Source organism: Mus musculus, chromosome 2, assembly GCF_000001635.26.
Source record: "Mus musculus strain C57BL/6J chromosome 2, GRCm38.p6 C57BL/6J".
In the NCBI taxonomy this organism is placed as follows: domain Eukaryota; kingdom Metazoa; phylum Chordata; class Mammalia; order Rodentia; family Muridae; genus Mus; species Mus musculus.
Window position 1 is genome coordinate 87,122,598 of NC_000068.7, and position 17,636 is coordinate 87,140,233.

Sequence of the window (17,636 nt, forward strand, 5' to 3'; positions counted from 1 at the left end):
CAGGGATCAGTTTTCTTTCTGGAAGGAGTTTTAAAATGTTAAGCAGTAAAATGGCTTAGGTACAAATGTGGCTCAGAGCTGGGTGGTCAGAAGGACTTAGGGCTGAAGCCAGCTCCTCTCAGAACCTTCCTATCACTACATCTCCAAGACAACACAGCACACATTTCCAAGCCGCTCCTCCTATGCCAATGCTATTAAGGAGGGAGTCTATGCAGTGAGAGCAGTCTAAGTAAAAGATGCTCTCAGAGTAAAGTTTAGCACCAACCTAGGGAGTATCAGAGGCCACTGGAAACATCATCTCCGACATTGACCTGACTTTCTTACAAACTATCAGATATCATGGGTGTGCAGTCCTGGAAACAGATACTAACCAAATGCTTACAGTAGACCAGGACAACAGACATAGTGACAATTCCACACAGGACAACTGTCTGTTTCGTGTAAAGAACCCTCAGCACATAGCCGAAAAGTGGGAACAGCAGCCTTGAGGGCTTGAGCCATGATGTCATAACGTAAGAGCTATCTCACTTCACTTCCTTCAGCCAACCTTCACTCCACTGTGGACCATGAGGCTTAGGAGAAGAGCAGCCCACAGTCTCTTTCCATTTGAAAAATATGGGACAGGCTGGAAATGTCACTAGTGTTAGTCTTGATACTCTACTGAAAAAGGTCACTATGGTTAAAACAAACTAAATGAGTCATTTGGAAGTAACAGAACTTTGAGGAAGTATTCCCTTCTGAACCTCTTCACACCTGTGGAAATAATGCATCTTTTCTTCTTGATAGGTTTGAAGCACTACAAGTCCGCTGCTAGCTTTGACACAATGGAAAGAATGACAGGTCCTCCCTTTCTTTTTATAAAAGGACACTGAAGTACAACAGGATTACTGGTGTATGGAGAGGCCAAACCCAGGATCGCAATAAGGGAACCTGTCTGGCTCCAGCTCTCTTCTTTTCTAGCCTAGAGACCCTCTGGCTATCACACCCAGGAAGACGTCAGCAAAAATGACCATCAAAACTAGTGAAATGGAAGGTAGCATTCAAAATGTAATACTGATTTTCTTAAAATGGAATACTGGTTTTCATATAACATGTATAAGGCACAGTGTGAGGAAGATGCCCCCACTCCCAGCCAAACAGCCCCATGGGCTCCTCACATGTTCACATGCACAGGTAAGGCCAGATGGTTTTGCCACAGTGCATGGGGGAATGGGTTGCTTCTGATCACTCCCAGTTTTTGAGCTGGTTGGAGAACCAGTCCACGCCTTTGTAAAGCTCATCTGCACTGGTCTCACAGGTAGCCTGAATGTACCAGTTTCTCTGATGAAGGAAATGTAAGCCAAGCTTGTCTGTGATCTCTGCTGTGTTCATAGCATTAGGAAGATCCTGTTTGTTTACAAGCACCAATAAGACTGCATCTCTGAGCTCATCATCTACTAGCATTCTGGTCAATTCTTCCCGGGCCTTGTTGACCCGCTCTCTGTCATTTCAGTAAACCACAAATATCAGACCTTGAGTATTCAGGAAGTAATGTTGCCACAAAGGTCTGATTTTTGTCCTGGTCACCAACAACCCAGACAGTGAAGCTTATGTTTTTATGTTCTAAGGTGTCCACGTGGAAACCTATTGTAGGGATGGTTGTCACAATCTCTCCCAGCTTCAGTTTGTACAAGGTCATCATTGTTCTAGCTGCATCTAAGTCCACCATGAGAATCCTCATTTCCTTTTTCCCAAATAGGCTTTCAAACAACTTTTCAAAAACATTTCCCATTGTAGCTGAATTCTCCAACCTATGTCTGCAGTGAACACCTTCACAAAGCCACGAACAAAAACGCTACTCTGTCACAGCCCCCTTTTAGAGATCTTACTGTACTAGCCTAGAATGTTTGTCTTTACATCCTACATAATCAGTCATATGTATATATATGTTTGTGTGTGTGTGTGTTTGTGTGTGTGTCTGTGTGTGTGTGTCTGTGTCTGTGTATGTATATCCCATAGATACAATAAATCATATATTTATGTATATAAGCCATAGCATATAAATTATATATATATATATATATATATATATATATATATATAGCCAATTGATAGATTAGATAGACAGAAATGTATAGTTTAAAATGTAAATATATAGTTTATTTACTATAGTGAGGTAGGTAGACAGAGATAGATAGATGGATAGATAGAAAGTAAGTAAGAAAGAAAAAGATAGAAAGTTAGATAGTCCTTCTATAAGTTCTACTCTAGAGGACACTAAGTCATACAAATTACCAATTTTCATACCAGTCGTGGTTCTTTAGCAAAATAAATATAAGTGTGACTCTTTTAAGCATCTGAAATAGGCTTTCCATTTTGCCAACACCTGCAAATGTCAAAGTCTCTATGGTTACTGAAGCTTCTCCTGGGAGCTTAGAGAATAAATCCACGGTGTGAACTATTTTATAGATGTGAGGAGATAACTAGAAGTGATTATCTGATTTATCATTTGGGGGCAGAAACAAATTTGGTGACTCTGTTTAAAAACTACTAATAGTCTTTAAAAAATAAGAAAAATGATGATACTGGTAGGCTGATCTTAGCATCTCTGAATAAATTGACAAAGAATAGGACTGAGGCCCATGAAAAAACAGAAAAATAACCTTCTAGCATCTCAGATTAGGCCAACAATGTGTTTTTGAAAAAATTGCCTCCTCAAGTGCCCATAAACAGTCCAAAGAATTCTTCTGTGGATGAGAATGTTCTCTCTCGCAGCCACAAAGCTCATTTGTACAATTGGGTATTACCTAGTTGTTTTTAAAAATGACATCATGGAGTACTGCAGCAGCCTTCAGATGATAATATAGAACTCTCAGCTCCTCCTGCACCATGCCTGCTAGATTGAACTTCTGAACCTGCCCTTCTGGTCAGTACCAGCACCTGGTCACCTTGGGCGCAGAGTCAGCAGATACCCCCAAGTTCTCCAGAGGACACTCCACTGGATCGTAGGACCTCAGGTGAGTGGAACACAACTTCTGTTCCAATCCAAATACTTGGGACCTGAGACAGCATTAATTAGGGAAGCAGAAAAGCCAGGCTGACCAGGGTCACAAGTCCCTTTGATCAAAACCAGCACCAGTTCACCTTGGGTGCGGAGTCATCGGATACCCCCAAGGTCCCTAGAGGACTCTCCAAGCGATCTCAGGACCTCTGGTGAGTGGAACACAACTTCTGCCAGGAGGCAGATTTGAACACCAGATATATGGGCACCTTCCCTGTAAGAGGAGAGCTTGCCTGCAGAGAGTACTCTGACTACTGAAACTCAGGAGAGAGCTAGTCTCCTAGGTCTGCTGATAGAGGCTAACATAATCACCAGAGAAACAAGCTCTAACCAGAGACAACTATAACAACTAACTCCGGAGATTAACAGATGGCGAAAGGCAAACATAAGAATCTTACTAACAGAAATCAAGACCACTCACCATCATAAGAACGCAGCACTCCCACCTCACCCAGTCCTGGGTACCCCAACACACCCTAAAAGCTAGAACTGGGTTTAAAAGCATATCTCATGATGATGGTAGAGGACATCAAGAAGGACTTTAATAACTCACTTAAAGAAATACAGGAGAACACTGCTAAAGAGTTACAAGACCTTAAAGAAAAACACAAAAAACAAACCAAACACATAGAAGTCATTAAAGAAAAACAGGAAAACACATCCAAACAGGTGATGGAAATGAACAAAACCATACTAGACCTAAAAAGGGAAGTAGTCACAATAACGAAAATGCAAAGTGAGGCAACGCTGGAGATAGAAACCCTAGGGAAGAAATCTGGAAACATAGATACGAGTATCAGCAACAGAATACAAGAGATGGAAGAAAGAATCTCAGGTGAAGAAGATTCCATAGAGAACATCAGCACAACAAAGAAAATGCAAAATGCAAAGAGATGCTAACTCAAAACATCCAGGAAATCCAGGACACAATGAGAAGATCAAACCTCCTGATAATAGGAGTAGATGAGAATGAAGATTTTCAAATTAAAGGGCCAGCAAATATCTTCAATAAAATTATAGAAGAAAACTTCCCAAACCTAAACAAAGAGATGCCCATGAACATACAAAAAGCGTAAAGAACTCCATATACACTGGACCAGAAAAGAAATTCCTCCTGACACATAATAATCAGAAAAAATGCACTAAATAAACATAGAATATTAAAAGCAGTAAGGGAAAAAGGTCAAGTAACATCTAAAGGCAGGCCTATCAGTATTACACCAGACTTTTCACCAGAGACTATGAAAGCCAGAAGATCCTGGACAGATGTTATACAGACACTAAGAGAAAACAAATGCCAGTCCAGGCTACTATACCCAGCCAAACTCTCAATTACCATAGATGGAGAAACCAAAGAATTCCATGACAAAAACAAATTCACACATTATCTTTCCACGAATTCAGCCCTTCAAAGGATAATAACAGAAAAAAACCAATACAAGGATGGAAACCACATCCTAGAAAAAGCAAGAAAGTAATCCTTCAACAAACCAAAAAGAAGACAGCCACAAGAACAGAAGGCCAACTCTAACAACAAAAATAAAAGAAAGCAACAATTACTTTTCCTTAATATCTCTTAATATCAATGGACTCAATTCCCCAATAAAAAGACATAGACTAACAGACTGGCTACACAAACAGGACCCAACATTTTTCTCCTTACAGGAAACCCATCTCAGGGAAAAAGACAGACACTACCTCAGAGTGAAAGGATGGAAAACAATTTTCCAAGCAAATTGTCTGAAGAAACAAGCTGGAGTAGCCATTCTAATATCAAAAAAAAAAAAAATTGACTCTCAACCCAAAGTTATCAAAAAAGACAAGGAGGGACACTTCATACTCATCAAATTAAAATCCTCCAAGAGGAACTCTCAATTCTGAATATCTATGCTCCAAATGCAAGGGCAGCCACATTCATTAAAGAAACTTTAGTAAAGCTCAAAGCACACATTGCATCTCACACAATAATAGTGGGACACTTCTACAAACCACTTTCATCAATCTAAAGATTGTGAAAACAGAAACTAAACAGGGACACAGTGAAACTAACAGAAGTTATGAAACAAATAGTCTTAACAGATTATTATCTACAGAACATTTTATCCTAAAACAAAAGGATATACCTTCTTCTTACAACCTCATTGTATCTTCTCCAAAATTGACCATATAATTGGTCACAAAACAAGCCTCAACAGATACAAATATATTGAAATTGTCCCATGCATCCTATCAGATCACCATGGACTAAGGCTGATTTTCAATAACAACATAAATAATAGAAAACCAACATTCATGTGAAAACTGAACAATACTCTTCTCAATGATACCTTGGTCAAGGAAGGAAAAAAGAAAAAAAATTAAAGACTTTTTAGAGTTTAAAGAAAATGAAGTCACAACATAACCAAACTTATGGGACACAATGAAAGCATTTCTACGAGGGAAACTCATAGCTCTGAGTGCCTCCTAAAAGAAACTGGAGACAAGCACACACTAGCAGCTTGACAGCACACCTAAAAGCTCTAGAACAAAAGGAAGCAAATTCACCCAAGATGAGTAGAAGGCAGGAAATAATCAAACTCAAGGGTGAAGTCAACCAAGTGGAAACAAGAAGAACTATTCAAAGAATAAACCAAACAAGGAGCTGTTTCTTTGAGAAAATCAACAAGATAGATAAACCCTTAGCCAGACACACTAGAGGGCACAGGGACAGCATCCTAATTAACAAAATCAGAAATGAAAAGGGAGACATAACAACAGATCCTGAAGAAATCCAAAACACCATCAGATTCTTTTACAAAAGGCTATACACAACAAAACTGGAAAACCTGGATGAAATGGACAAATTTCTAGACAGATACCAGGTACCAAAGTTAAATCAAGATCAGGTTAATGATCTAAACAGTCCCATTTCCCCTAAAGAAATAGAAGCAGTCATTAATAGTCTCCCAACCAAAAACTGCCCAGAACCAGATGGGTTTAGTGCAGAGTTCTATCAGACCTTTAAAGAAGATCTAATTCCAGTTCTGCACAAACTATTCCACAAAATAGAAGTAGAAGGTACTCTACCCAACTCATTCTATGAAGCCACAATTACTCTGATACCTAAACCACAGAAAGATCCAACAAAGATACAGAAGTTCACACCAATTTCCGTTATGAACATCGATGCAAAAATCTTCAATAAAATTCTCGCTAACCAAATCCAAGAACACATTAAGACATTCATCCATCTGACGAAGTAGGTTTTATTCCAGGCATGCAGGGATGTTTTAATATATGGAAATCCATCAATGTAATCCATTATATAAACAAACACAAAGACAAAAACCACATGATCATCTCGTTAGACACAGAGAAAGCCTTTAACAAAATCGAACACCCATTCATGATAAAAGTCTTGGAAAGATCAGGAATTCAAGGCCTATACTTAAACATGATAAAAGCAATCTACAGCAAACCAGTAGCCAACATCAAAGTAAATGGTGAGAAGCTGGAAGCAATCCCACTAAAATCAGGGACTAGACATGGCTGCCCATTCTCTCCCTACCTGTTCAACATTGTACTTGAAGTCCTAGCCAGAGCAATTAGACAACAAAGGGAGATCAAGGGAATACAAATTGGAAAGGAAGAAGTGAAAATATCACTTTTTGCAGATGATATGATAGTATATAGAAATCCTAAACCTGATAAACAGCTTCAATGAAGTAGCTGGATATAAAATTAACTCAAACAAGTCAATGACCTTTCTGTACACAAAGAATAAACAGGCTGAGAAAGAAATTAGGGAAACAACACCCTTATCAATAGTCACAAATAATATAAAATACCTTGGTGTGACTCTACCTAAGGAAGTGAAAGATCTGTATGATAAGAAATTAAAGAAGATCTCAGAAGATGGAAAGATCTCCCATGCTCATGGATTGACAGGATTAATATAGTAAAAATTTCTATCTTGCCAAAAGCAATCAACAGATTCAATGCAATCCCCATCAAAATTCTAACTCAATTCTTCAATGAGTTAGAATGAGCAATCTGCAAATTCATCTGAAATAACAAAAAACCTAGGATAGCAAAAACTCTTCTCAAGGATAAAAGAACCACTGGTGCAATCACCATGCCTGACCTAAAGCTGTACTACAGAGCAATTGTGATAAAAACTGCATGGTAGTGATATAGTGACAGACAAATTGACCAATGGAATAGAATTGAAGACCCAGAAATGAACCCATACACCTATGGCCACTTGATCTTTGACAAGGGAGCTAAAACCATCCAGTGGAAAAAAAAGACATCATTTTCAACAAATGGTGTTGGCACAACTGATGGTTATCCTGTAGAAGGGTGCAAATTGACCCATTCTTATCTCCTTGTACTAAGGTTAAATCTAAGTGGATCAAGGAACTCCACATAAAACCAGAGATAGCAATACTTCTCCTAGGCATATATCCAGAAGATGTTTCAATTAGTAAGAAAGACACATGCTCCTTGATGTTCATAGGAGCCTTATTTATAATAGCCAGAAGCTGGAAAGAACCCAGATGCCCCTCAACAGAGGAGTGTATACAGAAAATGTGTTACATTTACACAATGGAGTACTACTCAGCTATTAAAAAGAATGAATTTATGAAATTCCTAGGCAAATGGATGGACCTGGAGTGCATCATCCTTTGTGAGGTAACTCAAACACAAAAGAACTCACATGATATGTACTCACTGATAAGTGGATATTTGCCTAGAAACTTTGAATACCCAAGATATAAGATACAATTTGTGAAACACATGAAACTCAAGAAGAATGAATTCCAAAGTGTAGACACTTTGCCCCTTCTTAGAATTGGGAACAAATCACCCATGGAAGGAGTTACAGAGACAAACTTTGGAGCTGAGACAAAAGAATGGACCATCTAGCGTCTGCCATATTTGGGATCCATCTCATAATCAGCCTCCAAATACTGACAACATTGCATACATTAGCAAGATTTTGCTGAAAGGACCCTGATATAGCTGTCTCTTGTGATACTATTCCGGGGCCTAGCATACAAAGAAGTGGATGCTCACAGTCAGCTATTAGATGGATTACAGGGCCCCCAATGGAGGAGCTAGAGAATGTACTCAAGGAGCTAAAGGGATCTGTAACCCTATAGGTGGAACAACAATATGAACTAACCAGTACTGCCCCCCCCCCAAGCTCATGTCTGTAGCTGCATATGTATCAGAAGATGGCCTATTCTGCCATCAGTGGAAAGAGAGACCCATTGGTCATGCAAACTTTATATGCCTCAGTACAGGGGAACTCCAGGACCAAGAATTGAGATTGGGTTTGTAGGCGGATTGGGGGGAGGGTATGGCGGACTTTTGGGATAGCCTTGGAAATGTAAATGAGGAAAATACCTAATAATTTTTTTTAAATGTCATCATGAAATTTACAGGCAAATGGTTTGATCTAGAAAAAAAAAATCATCCTGAATAGGTAACATAGACCCAGAAAGGAAATTGTGGTATATACTCACTTATAATTGAATATTCACTGTAATGGATAATCATGCTACAATCTTTAGACACAAAAAAACTAAGTAACAAGGTCTTAAATGGTGACAGAAGGATCTCTTAAGGGAGAGAAAACAGAATAGATTTTTTTAGGTGAACTGGGGATATATGGGGCTGAGAACAGGATGGATCAGATGGGAATTAGGAAAAATATTGGGGGAAACAACTGGAAATGGCATGCATTTGTGGGGTGAGGTAGAAACCTAGTGCAATGGTAACTCTATGGAATCTGTAAGAGTAGCCCTAGCAAACACTCTGAGTGATGGGGGATGTGGGGACTGAACTGGTTATTTTCTGTAACCAGGCAAGCCCTCAAGTGGAGGAACTGGAACTGGAACTCCAGTCACAAACCTTCAACCTAGAGATTGCTCTGACTGAAGAGAGTGCTGGGTCTAGGGCCTAGCAGAATCATCATCAAAGAGATCAGAGAGGTAAGGAATGCACAAGGAGAACATGGCCCACATAATCAACTCACCAGGACTCATGGGAAATTTCAGAGCTCAGGGAACCTGTAGAGTTCTGATTTTGGTCTTCTATATACATGTTTTAACTGAAAAGTTTAGTGTTCTTTTAAAATCCTTACAGTAGGAGCAGGAACTGTCCGTGACTCTTTTGCCTATATGTAGCCCCCTTTCCTCCTACTGGGTTGCCTTCTCAAGCCTTGATGTGATGCTATATACCTAGGCTTATTGCAGCTTGTTATGCTCTTTTTGATTGATGTTCCTAGGAGGCCTGTTTCTAACATCCCAAAAGTCTACATTCAATGAGCAAGAAACTTGGTCAAGCTTAACACTGAAATACATCGGTCCCTGAATCCACCTTGTGTCCTAATGAATGTTTTCTTCCTGTGAAGATATTCCCTTTGTAGGAATCTCCTTTATTATTATTATTATTATTATTATTATTATTATTATTATTATTATTATTATTATTATTATATTTTCTTTATTTATGTTTCAAATGTTGTCCCATTTCCTAGTTTTCCCTTTGAAAACCCTCTACCACCTACCCCCTATTCCTCACCCCTGCTCACCAACCCACCCACTCCTGCTTCCTGGCCCTGACATTCCCCTAACTGGGGAATAGACCCCCCTTTTTTATTATATATTGTCTTCATTTACATTTCAAATGTTAACCCCTTTCCTAGTTTCCTTTCCAAAATATCCCTATACTCTCCCCCCCACCCTGATCCCCAACCCACACACTCCAGCTTCCTGGCCCTGGCATTCTCCTGTCCTGGGGCATATAATCTTTGCCAGACCAAGGGCCTCTCCTCTGCTACATATGCAGCTAGAGACATGAGCTCTGGGGGTACTGGTTAGTTCATATTGTTGTTCCTCCTATGGGATTGCAGACCACTTCAGCTTCTTGGGTACTTTCTCTAGATCCTTCATAGAGCTTTTACAGAACCAATGACCTCTCCTTCCATTTATGACCAACTAGACCACCCTCTGCTACATAAGCAGCTGGAGACATGAGTCCCACCATGTGGACTGTTTGGTTGGTGGTTTAGTCCCTGCGAGCTCTGGGGGTACTGGCCATATTGTTGTTCCTTCTATGGGCCTGCAAACCCCTTCAGCTCCTCGGGTCCTTTCTCTAGCTCCTTCATTGGGAACCTTGTGCTCAGTCCAGTGGTAGGTTGCAAGGATTCACCTCTGTATTTGTCAGGCACTGGTGAATCTTCTCAGGAGAGAGCTATACCAGGTTCCTGTCAGGAAACACTTGTTGAAATACACCAAAGTGTCTGGGTTTTATGATTGTATATGAGATGGATCCCCAGGTGGGGCAGTCTCTGGATGGTCATTCCTTCAGTCTCTGCTCCAGACTTTGTATATGTAACTCCTTCCATGGGTATTTTGTTCCCTCTTATAAGAAGGATCAAAGTATCCACACTTTGGACTTCCTTCTTCTTGAGTTTCATGTGGTTTGTGAATTGTATCTTGGGTATTCTGAGCATCTGGGCTAATATCCACTTATCAGTGAGTGCAGACCATGTGTGTTCTTCTGTGACTGGGTTACCTCACTCAAGATGATAATTTCTAGTTCTGTCCATTTGCCTAAGAATTTCATAAATTCATTGTTTTTAATAGCTGAGTAGTACTCTATTGTGTAAATGTACCATATTTTCTGTATCCATTCCTCTGTTGAGGGACATCTGGGTTCTTTTCAGATCCTGGCTATTATAAATAAGGCTGTGTAAATATAGTGTAGCACATGTCCTTATTACATGTTAGAGCATCTTCTGGGTATATGCCCAGGAGTAGTATTGCTGGATCCTCTTGCCATAGAATTACTAGTGTATATTTATAAAAAGTTTTGTCTTATTTTAAAAGATTTATAAGTTTATAAAAGACTTTCTCCTGAAATATATATACTCATACACAAATTTTGAATTAGAGAATGCCTCAAGAAAAGACTCAAAATTATATCATAAGAGAACTTCATAATAATAAATACCTGAATAAAAATTGGAAAACATCCCATTACATTTTATTTTAAATTTTCATTAGCTACTTCTCTGTAGACATATACTTTATTTGTCTAGTTAGTCTTTTAGCTTAATAAATAATTTAACCCTCTCAATTAAACTGAGTATTCATCTGAGAAAACTTAATTTTGTCTAACTTTGGAGTTTATAGATTGTTCCCATGTAATTATATAAGTATCAAAATTGTTAAAATATTTTCTATCTCTGCTGTATCTTTACCTGAACCTCTTGAAGGAAGGACATATTTTAGGTCAAAAGTTTTATGAGTGGGTTACTGTGTTTAGTCCTCCCCTGGGAGACATGGCTGGCTAAGGAAATGGCCACTTCAGGATGCATATACATCAGTGCTAGTAGTTTCAGCTACAGTCACTCCCATAGGGACCTTCCCACATCCCAGGTCTCTGGCACATCCTATAGATACTCTGTTCTCTCCCTACTGCTCTCCCTGCACATGATTACCCCAACCCTGATCCCCTCTCCTTCACCTCTCCCACCCAGTTCCCTCCCTACATATACCATCAATATCTATTTTATTCTACCTTCTGAGACAGATTAATCAGCCTCCTTTGAGCCCGCTGTTACTTGGTTTCTTCGGATTTGTGGATTGTAATGTTTTATGACTAAAAATTGCCCATTTATATTTAAACAGACTACATGTATATCCTTTTTGAGTCTGGGATACTCGGAAATCTCAGTCAGGATGATATTTGCTAGTTCTATCAATTTGCCTGTAAAACTTATGATGCCGCTTTTAAAAAAACAGCTGAGTTGTATTGCATTGTGTAAATGAACCACATTTTCTTCATCTGTTCTTCAGTTGAGGGACATATAGGTTGTTTCTACTTTCTAGCTGTTACAAATAAGGCTGCTATGAAGCCAACTAAGCAAGTGCTCTTTTGAGTCTCTCTATGAGTACTCTTTTGTTGGTGGTTTAGTCCTTGGGAGCTCTGGGGCATCTGGTTAGTTGTTATTGTTGTTTTTCCTATTGGGTTGCAGACCACTTCAACTCCTTCAATCCTTCCCGTGACTCCTCCATTGTGGTCCTCGCGCTCATTGCAATGGTTCTGTACAAGCATCTGCTTCTGTGTGGCTCTACAGAACCTCTCGGGAGAAAGCTAATGGCTCAGCCATTAAAGGCTAGGTTTACAACAAAAAAAATATGAGTTACATTTATTTTTTACAGTAATTGTCACAATCCAGGACTTCATATAGTTAATTTATTTAAAACTTTAAGTCATAAATTTTATTTCTTATACATCCAGTTACCATACTATTACAATTATATGCAAAGTGAGAAATAGTTATGTCACTTACATGGGGACATTTGTAGAAGCAAGTATACAGAGTTTATAAAAGCCATGCTATTGGGCACATTGTAAGTTTTCATTAGAACACCAATTTATTAATAAAGATTATTAAAATACTCTTTTGATCTAAAATATATTTAACTCTTTTAAAAGGTTAATATTCTTCAGATTTTAACATGAAAATATATCTTAAGTATTTATCAGGTTTCATAATAATAAAGATTTTATGCTGTTGATTAGGAAAGACTGGTTTTAGTTTTGAGGTCAAATTTGAGATTTTTGCCCGGCATATCATGAAATTGAATGAATTATAGTTTATGTTGGATGTGTCACTGACATAACTTTAATAAAGTGGGTTTGAATCTTCTCATCCAGTTTTCAGAGCGAGAGATAACACAGACTCATGAGGTACTGCTCTCCCTACAAATCAACCTTTTTGCTGCCTCCTTCACATCCTTGTTCCTCAGGCTGTAAATCAGAGGGTTCAGCATAGGGATGACCAAGGTGTAAAACATAGCAGAGAGCTTTTCCTGTTCCATGGAGTACTGCGAGCTTGGTTGGATATAATTAAAAGTCAAAGACCCATAAAATAATGTCACAGCTGTCAAATGTGAGGCACAAGTGGAGAAAGCTTTGCGCCTCCCCTCAGCTGAGCGGATTCTCAGGATGGCAATGATAATGTGGATATAGGACACCATGATGATGATGAAAGTGAAAATAGCAATCATTCCAGAGAAGACCAAAAGCAGCATCTCATTGATGTGTGCATCAGAGCATGCAAGCTTCAAAAGAGGAGGAACATCACAGAAGAAGTGATTCACAATATTTGGACCACAGAAGTCTAGTTTGAGTAAACCTATTGTATGAATCATGGAATTTATGAGGCCCCCCAAGTAACTTGCAAGAACCATTTGAGTGCAGATGTTGTGTGTCATGATAACCGTATACATTAAGGGATTTGCAATTGCCACATAGCGATCATAGGCCATCATAGACAGGAGGATTACTTCTGTCGTTACATAAACTGCAAAAAAGAAACTCTGCAGAATACAGGCAAAGAATGTACTAGACTTGTGTTCTGACAAGAAATTGAGCAGCATCTTTGGAGCAATGATAGTAGAGTAGCAGATATCACAGAAAGAAAGGTTACTAAGGAAAAAGTACATTGGTGTATGAAGTTGGGCATTCAACCAGATCAAGATAATCATTCCCCAGTTACCTACAAGAATGATGAAATACACTACACTGAAAAGCAAGAAGAGAGGAACCTGCCAATTAGGATTTTCAGTCAGGCCTACCAGAATGAATTCACTCACACCTGTATGATTCCAAATTGCCATGTTTTCAGTAGTCTACTTAATTCCAAAATAGTCACTTCACTTAAGGACTATAAAAAGGATTTTCTCCAGAATCTGATAACCATCATGGTCATGAAGAGTTGCCCTGGGGAAGATAAATCAAAACAGCAACCTCAGCCATAGTCAATTTGTGTTCTAAATTTTCAGACAGTCTACATGCTGAGATTAAACCCACATTAGTTTATTCCCTATTATCAATTATGACAGAATACTAAGGTTAAGGAAAATGTCTTTTATAATAGAAAGCTGTCAGTTGATACAATTGAGACTTAAATCCAGAGTGTGGTATACGGACTCTCTTATTCTTCAAAATTCCTCAGACTGCTGCTTTGGAGCAGTGTGAGCTATCAACAGTCTTGTGCAAGGGAATTTTCATTATCCTGTAAGCAACCATTCAGTGTATTTAATTTCCAGTTACCCTGGAAATTACACACCGACTTCAGGACCATGTCACCTTCTATTTCTAAATGTGTTGCTTCAAATTTGTTCTCATCTTCCACCTGAATCTCTGACTGGCATGATCATTGTCATACTATTTAGGAAAACTGAACCAGGAAAAAAATACATAGTTGTTTTCATTTGTTCTTTGTTTTAAAATGATTTATCATTAGAAGTGTTGTTTGTATGACAATTCTTGCCTTCACATTTTTGTGAAATTTTAGTTTTACATATTGTTTTTATTCTCAAATATTATTAAAAATAATAAAACAATCCTTTACATTAATCATAAGGAAGCAATAAGTTGTGTGATACACTGAAACCTGTAATTTCCTGATACATTTTCTATTTAGAAAGGTAAAATACAACATAACATCATTTCCTTTTGAAATGATGCATTATCAATTCATCAGAGTTGTGGTATATATCAGATAATTAAATTATACATATATTCTCTTACCCAGTTGATAAACATGTATACTTTACTATAATGAGCCTCTATGACTCTTTTTAAATGCTGATGCACTTATATCAGCAACACCATGACTTTATATGGCAGTTAGAAATATAAACATTTGTAGATATAAGCAAAAGAGATAACTAGTATGTAAAATTATTGTAGTGCTATATTATAAGTAATATTATTTCCTGTTTTATTATGTTTACTCTGAAATTTTTCTAAAAATATATAGCTTAAATTAATAAATATTCATTTACATACAGTTTGGAAGTCAGAACATGACTAACATATCTAATTTTTTAAGATGGAATATACATAGCTATGATGCCACACTCCTACTGGAGGCTCTAAAAGGGAAACATTTTTTAACCAACTAGCACTTTTGAGCTTATAATACTACTCTCTGTAGCACAAGACCCTTTCCTCTAAGACAAAAATATAATGATTTTTTTTCTTTATCATTCTGCCTTCTTACTGCCTCAGTTTGAAAGAGCAATTAAGTAATGTACAATTCCTACCCTCACAATCCAAGGTTTTCCCTGTGTCTTTTGGACCTCCTCTGACTCACATGTGAACAATCTCTTTTCCAATATGAGGCAGCATCTATGTACACTGGAGATTCATATTTAAATAACATTAGAAATTATCATTCAATCGGTCATATAAAATGTCCAATGAAGGACTCAATTTAAGATCCACTGTGTGTGTAAAATGACGAAAGTGATTAATTTGATTTGTGGATGTGTAAGCAAAGACTTTGCTTAGAAAAGAACATTGCTGGTTCAAACCATAATGTAGAATTTTATGTAATAGAAGCTCCTAAATTTGCATAAATGTGAGGTGAAAAAGCAAGGGTAGATTGAAATGATTCAAAAGTATTGAAAGACACTTGAAAATTCTCAGTGAGATGGGGAGAAGGTTTGCACAAGATATCATAGTACATTAATTCCATATTTCTGGTTTACTCTAGTATGCATTCGTTTGCTACATACTCTCATTTTATCATTTTGTCACTTATCCTGCTTGGACAAAATTAATTTTGCAAAAAATGAGCATTTTTCTTTTGAAATTATAAATTTGCCTGATTTTTATGAAATGTGTTTTTCTCATAGAGCAGATAATTTCAATGTCTGCTTAACATTCAGAAAACATTTACTTTCCTTATGAATGCATGTGAATCACTACAGAATTCAAAGAAATAATGTAGTACCTCATATTTCCCAGTCAGGATCTAGGTAATTTTGGCATGTCCTGTTCCATGTTGATAGACTTAAACCAAATACACTTACATTCCCTGTCTATGTTCCAAATCAGTGGCCTTTGGAAGAATAGTGAATCTACTTTTGCTGTGTTAAAAGGATCAGGAATCACTTTGAACATATCAATGATTTACAAAAACGTTTCTTTTATATTTTTAGATTGTGATGCAGCTAGATAATTTTTCATAAAATTTCCACTCAGTAAACCCTCTTCTTTATACCTTTTCTTGCTCTCTTTCAAGTTCACTAGATTTATTTAAATACATGTATGTGTATTTATACACACATTCAGATATTTCTAAATATATAAATAAAAGACATTTAGCACCAAGATGTATAATGTAGTGGCCAGATGCATTACTTCTGTATTTTTAAATTTCTGAATAAAGACATTTTTTCATGGGTGATTCCCCTGAATGAAAAAAGGGAAAGTAGAAAAGCATGTATGTTGGAAATAATATTCAGTTATGTTTATGCTACTATCCACTGAATGCACGTGACTAAGTGATTAGTGCAGAAATGTATCACCATCTGTAAATACCTCGTTAGCCTCTAAATTGTTGGATCTCAAATCTAGACACATATCCATCTCAGGAATAAACTCAGAGCTATCCTCCATTTAATACTGTCATCCTGATAGACAGCAAAGAATGATTTCCAATACCAAAAAGTGTGAATCAAAGGATTTGATCATGCTAAATTTTTTTATTAATTTTATGAAGTATTGAGTTTAAATATATTTGTTATTAACAAATCATTTATGTTTTAGACATGAATGTACAACCAAATAATTTGTGCATGAATAGCTGTATATGTAATTTATACTTACATATTCACATACAAATTTGTATTCATAGATGTATTTATACTTTAAATCATACAAACTGAGTAGTTTATAGTTTAAATGTAAAAGACAAATAAAATAAAATGCCAGATAATGTGGAAACATCAAATTTTGACATTGAGGATAAACCAATATTGAAACTGTATTATAGCAATAATAGCTTAAAATAAATGAGACAAACTAGATATTCACAATTAATATCTGTATCAGACTGACAACCAGAGCTTTTGTGGCAAAGCGTGGAATTTGTCATACCAAAGTTAGGTCTGAGCCATCTTAAACTCAGAACTCTGAACAGTAAACATCTCCCAGGAAGGAAAATGGATGGAAGAAAAATAGAAAATAGTTTTTTAAATACTGTATTGAAACTTTTGAAGAAATTATGTCTAAATGATCTAAAAGTACTATTTTATAAAATTAGGCTGAAACAATATATTATATATAAATTACAATTCTCATATAGTCATATTTTTAAAAATTACATGACTTTGCAAATATCTTTAAGGTACTATGTGAATATTGTATTGAATAATAAAAACATACTTGTACTTACCATATGCTAGAAAATAGTGAATATAGATTTAATGTAAGTGTACAAGCATTGGGTAAATAATGCTTTCGTCTATGAGATCTGGAAGGTTGAAAGATATATAATCCACAAATTATAATATAATGTTCTATGCTGTTTAAGTATAGTACTATACTTGGATAACTGGTAATGAGTTTCCTTTAGCGTTTTGGAAATAACAGAAAACATCAAAATCTGAAAATGGAAACTTAACACTTTCTTTCTTTCAACATAACAAAGCTCAGAACAAGACATCTGCCATACAAGAGCTGGCTTCTGCAAGTCTTTAAGGACTTGATCTTTATAATAGGATTGCCCATAGAAGTT

General features: G+C 37.0%; 1 protein-coding gene and 1 pseudogene across 1 annotated transcript; both read right to left on the bottom strand.

Moving 5' to 3' along the window:
* Nucleotides 1-1,033: 1,033 nt before the first annotated feature.
* Gm13733 (predicted gene 13733) lies at nucleotides 1,034-1,850 on the bottom strand (annotated as a pseudogene).
* Olfr1110 (olfactory receptor 1110) lies at nucleotides 12,784-17,636 on the bottom strand. The gene is made up of 2 exons (NM_146769.2): nucleotides 17,295-17,636; nucleotides 12,784-13,825 (listed from the first exon to the last, which is right to left on the bottom strand). Exon 2 carries the CDS (start codon nucleotides 13,720-13,722, stop codon nucleotides 12,784-12,786), a length of 939 nt encoding a protein of 312 aa, NP_666980.1. The 5' UTR covers nucleotides 13,723-13,825; nucleotides 17,295-17,636.

Excerpts from the sequence above, each read along its gene's own strand:
- Olfr1110 (NM_146769.2), bottom strand. The coding sequence starts at position 13,722 with ATGGCAATTTGGAATCATACAGGTGTGAGTGAATTCATTCTGGTAGGC.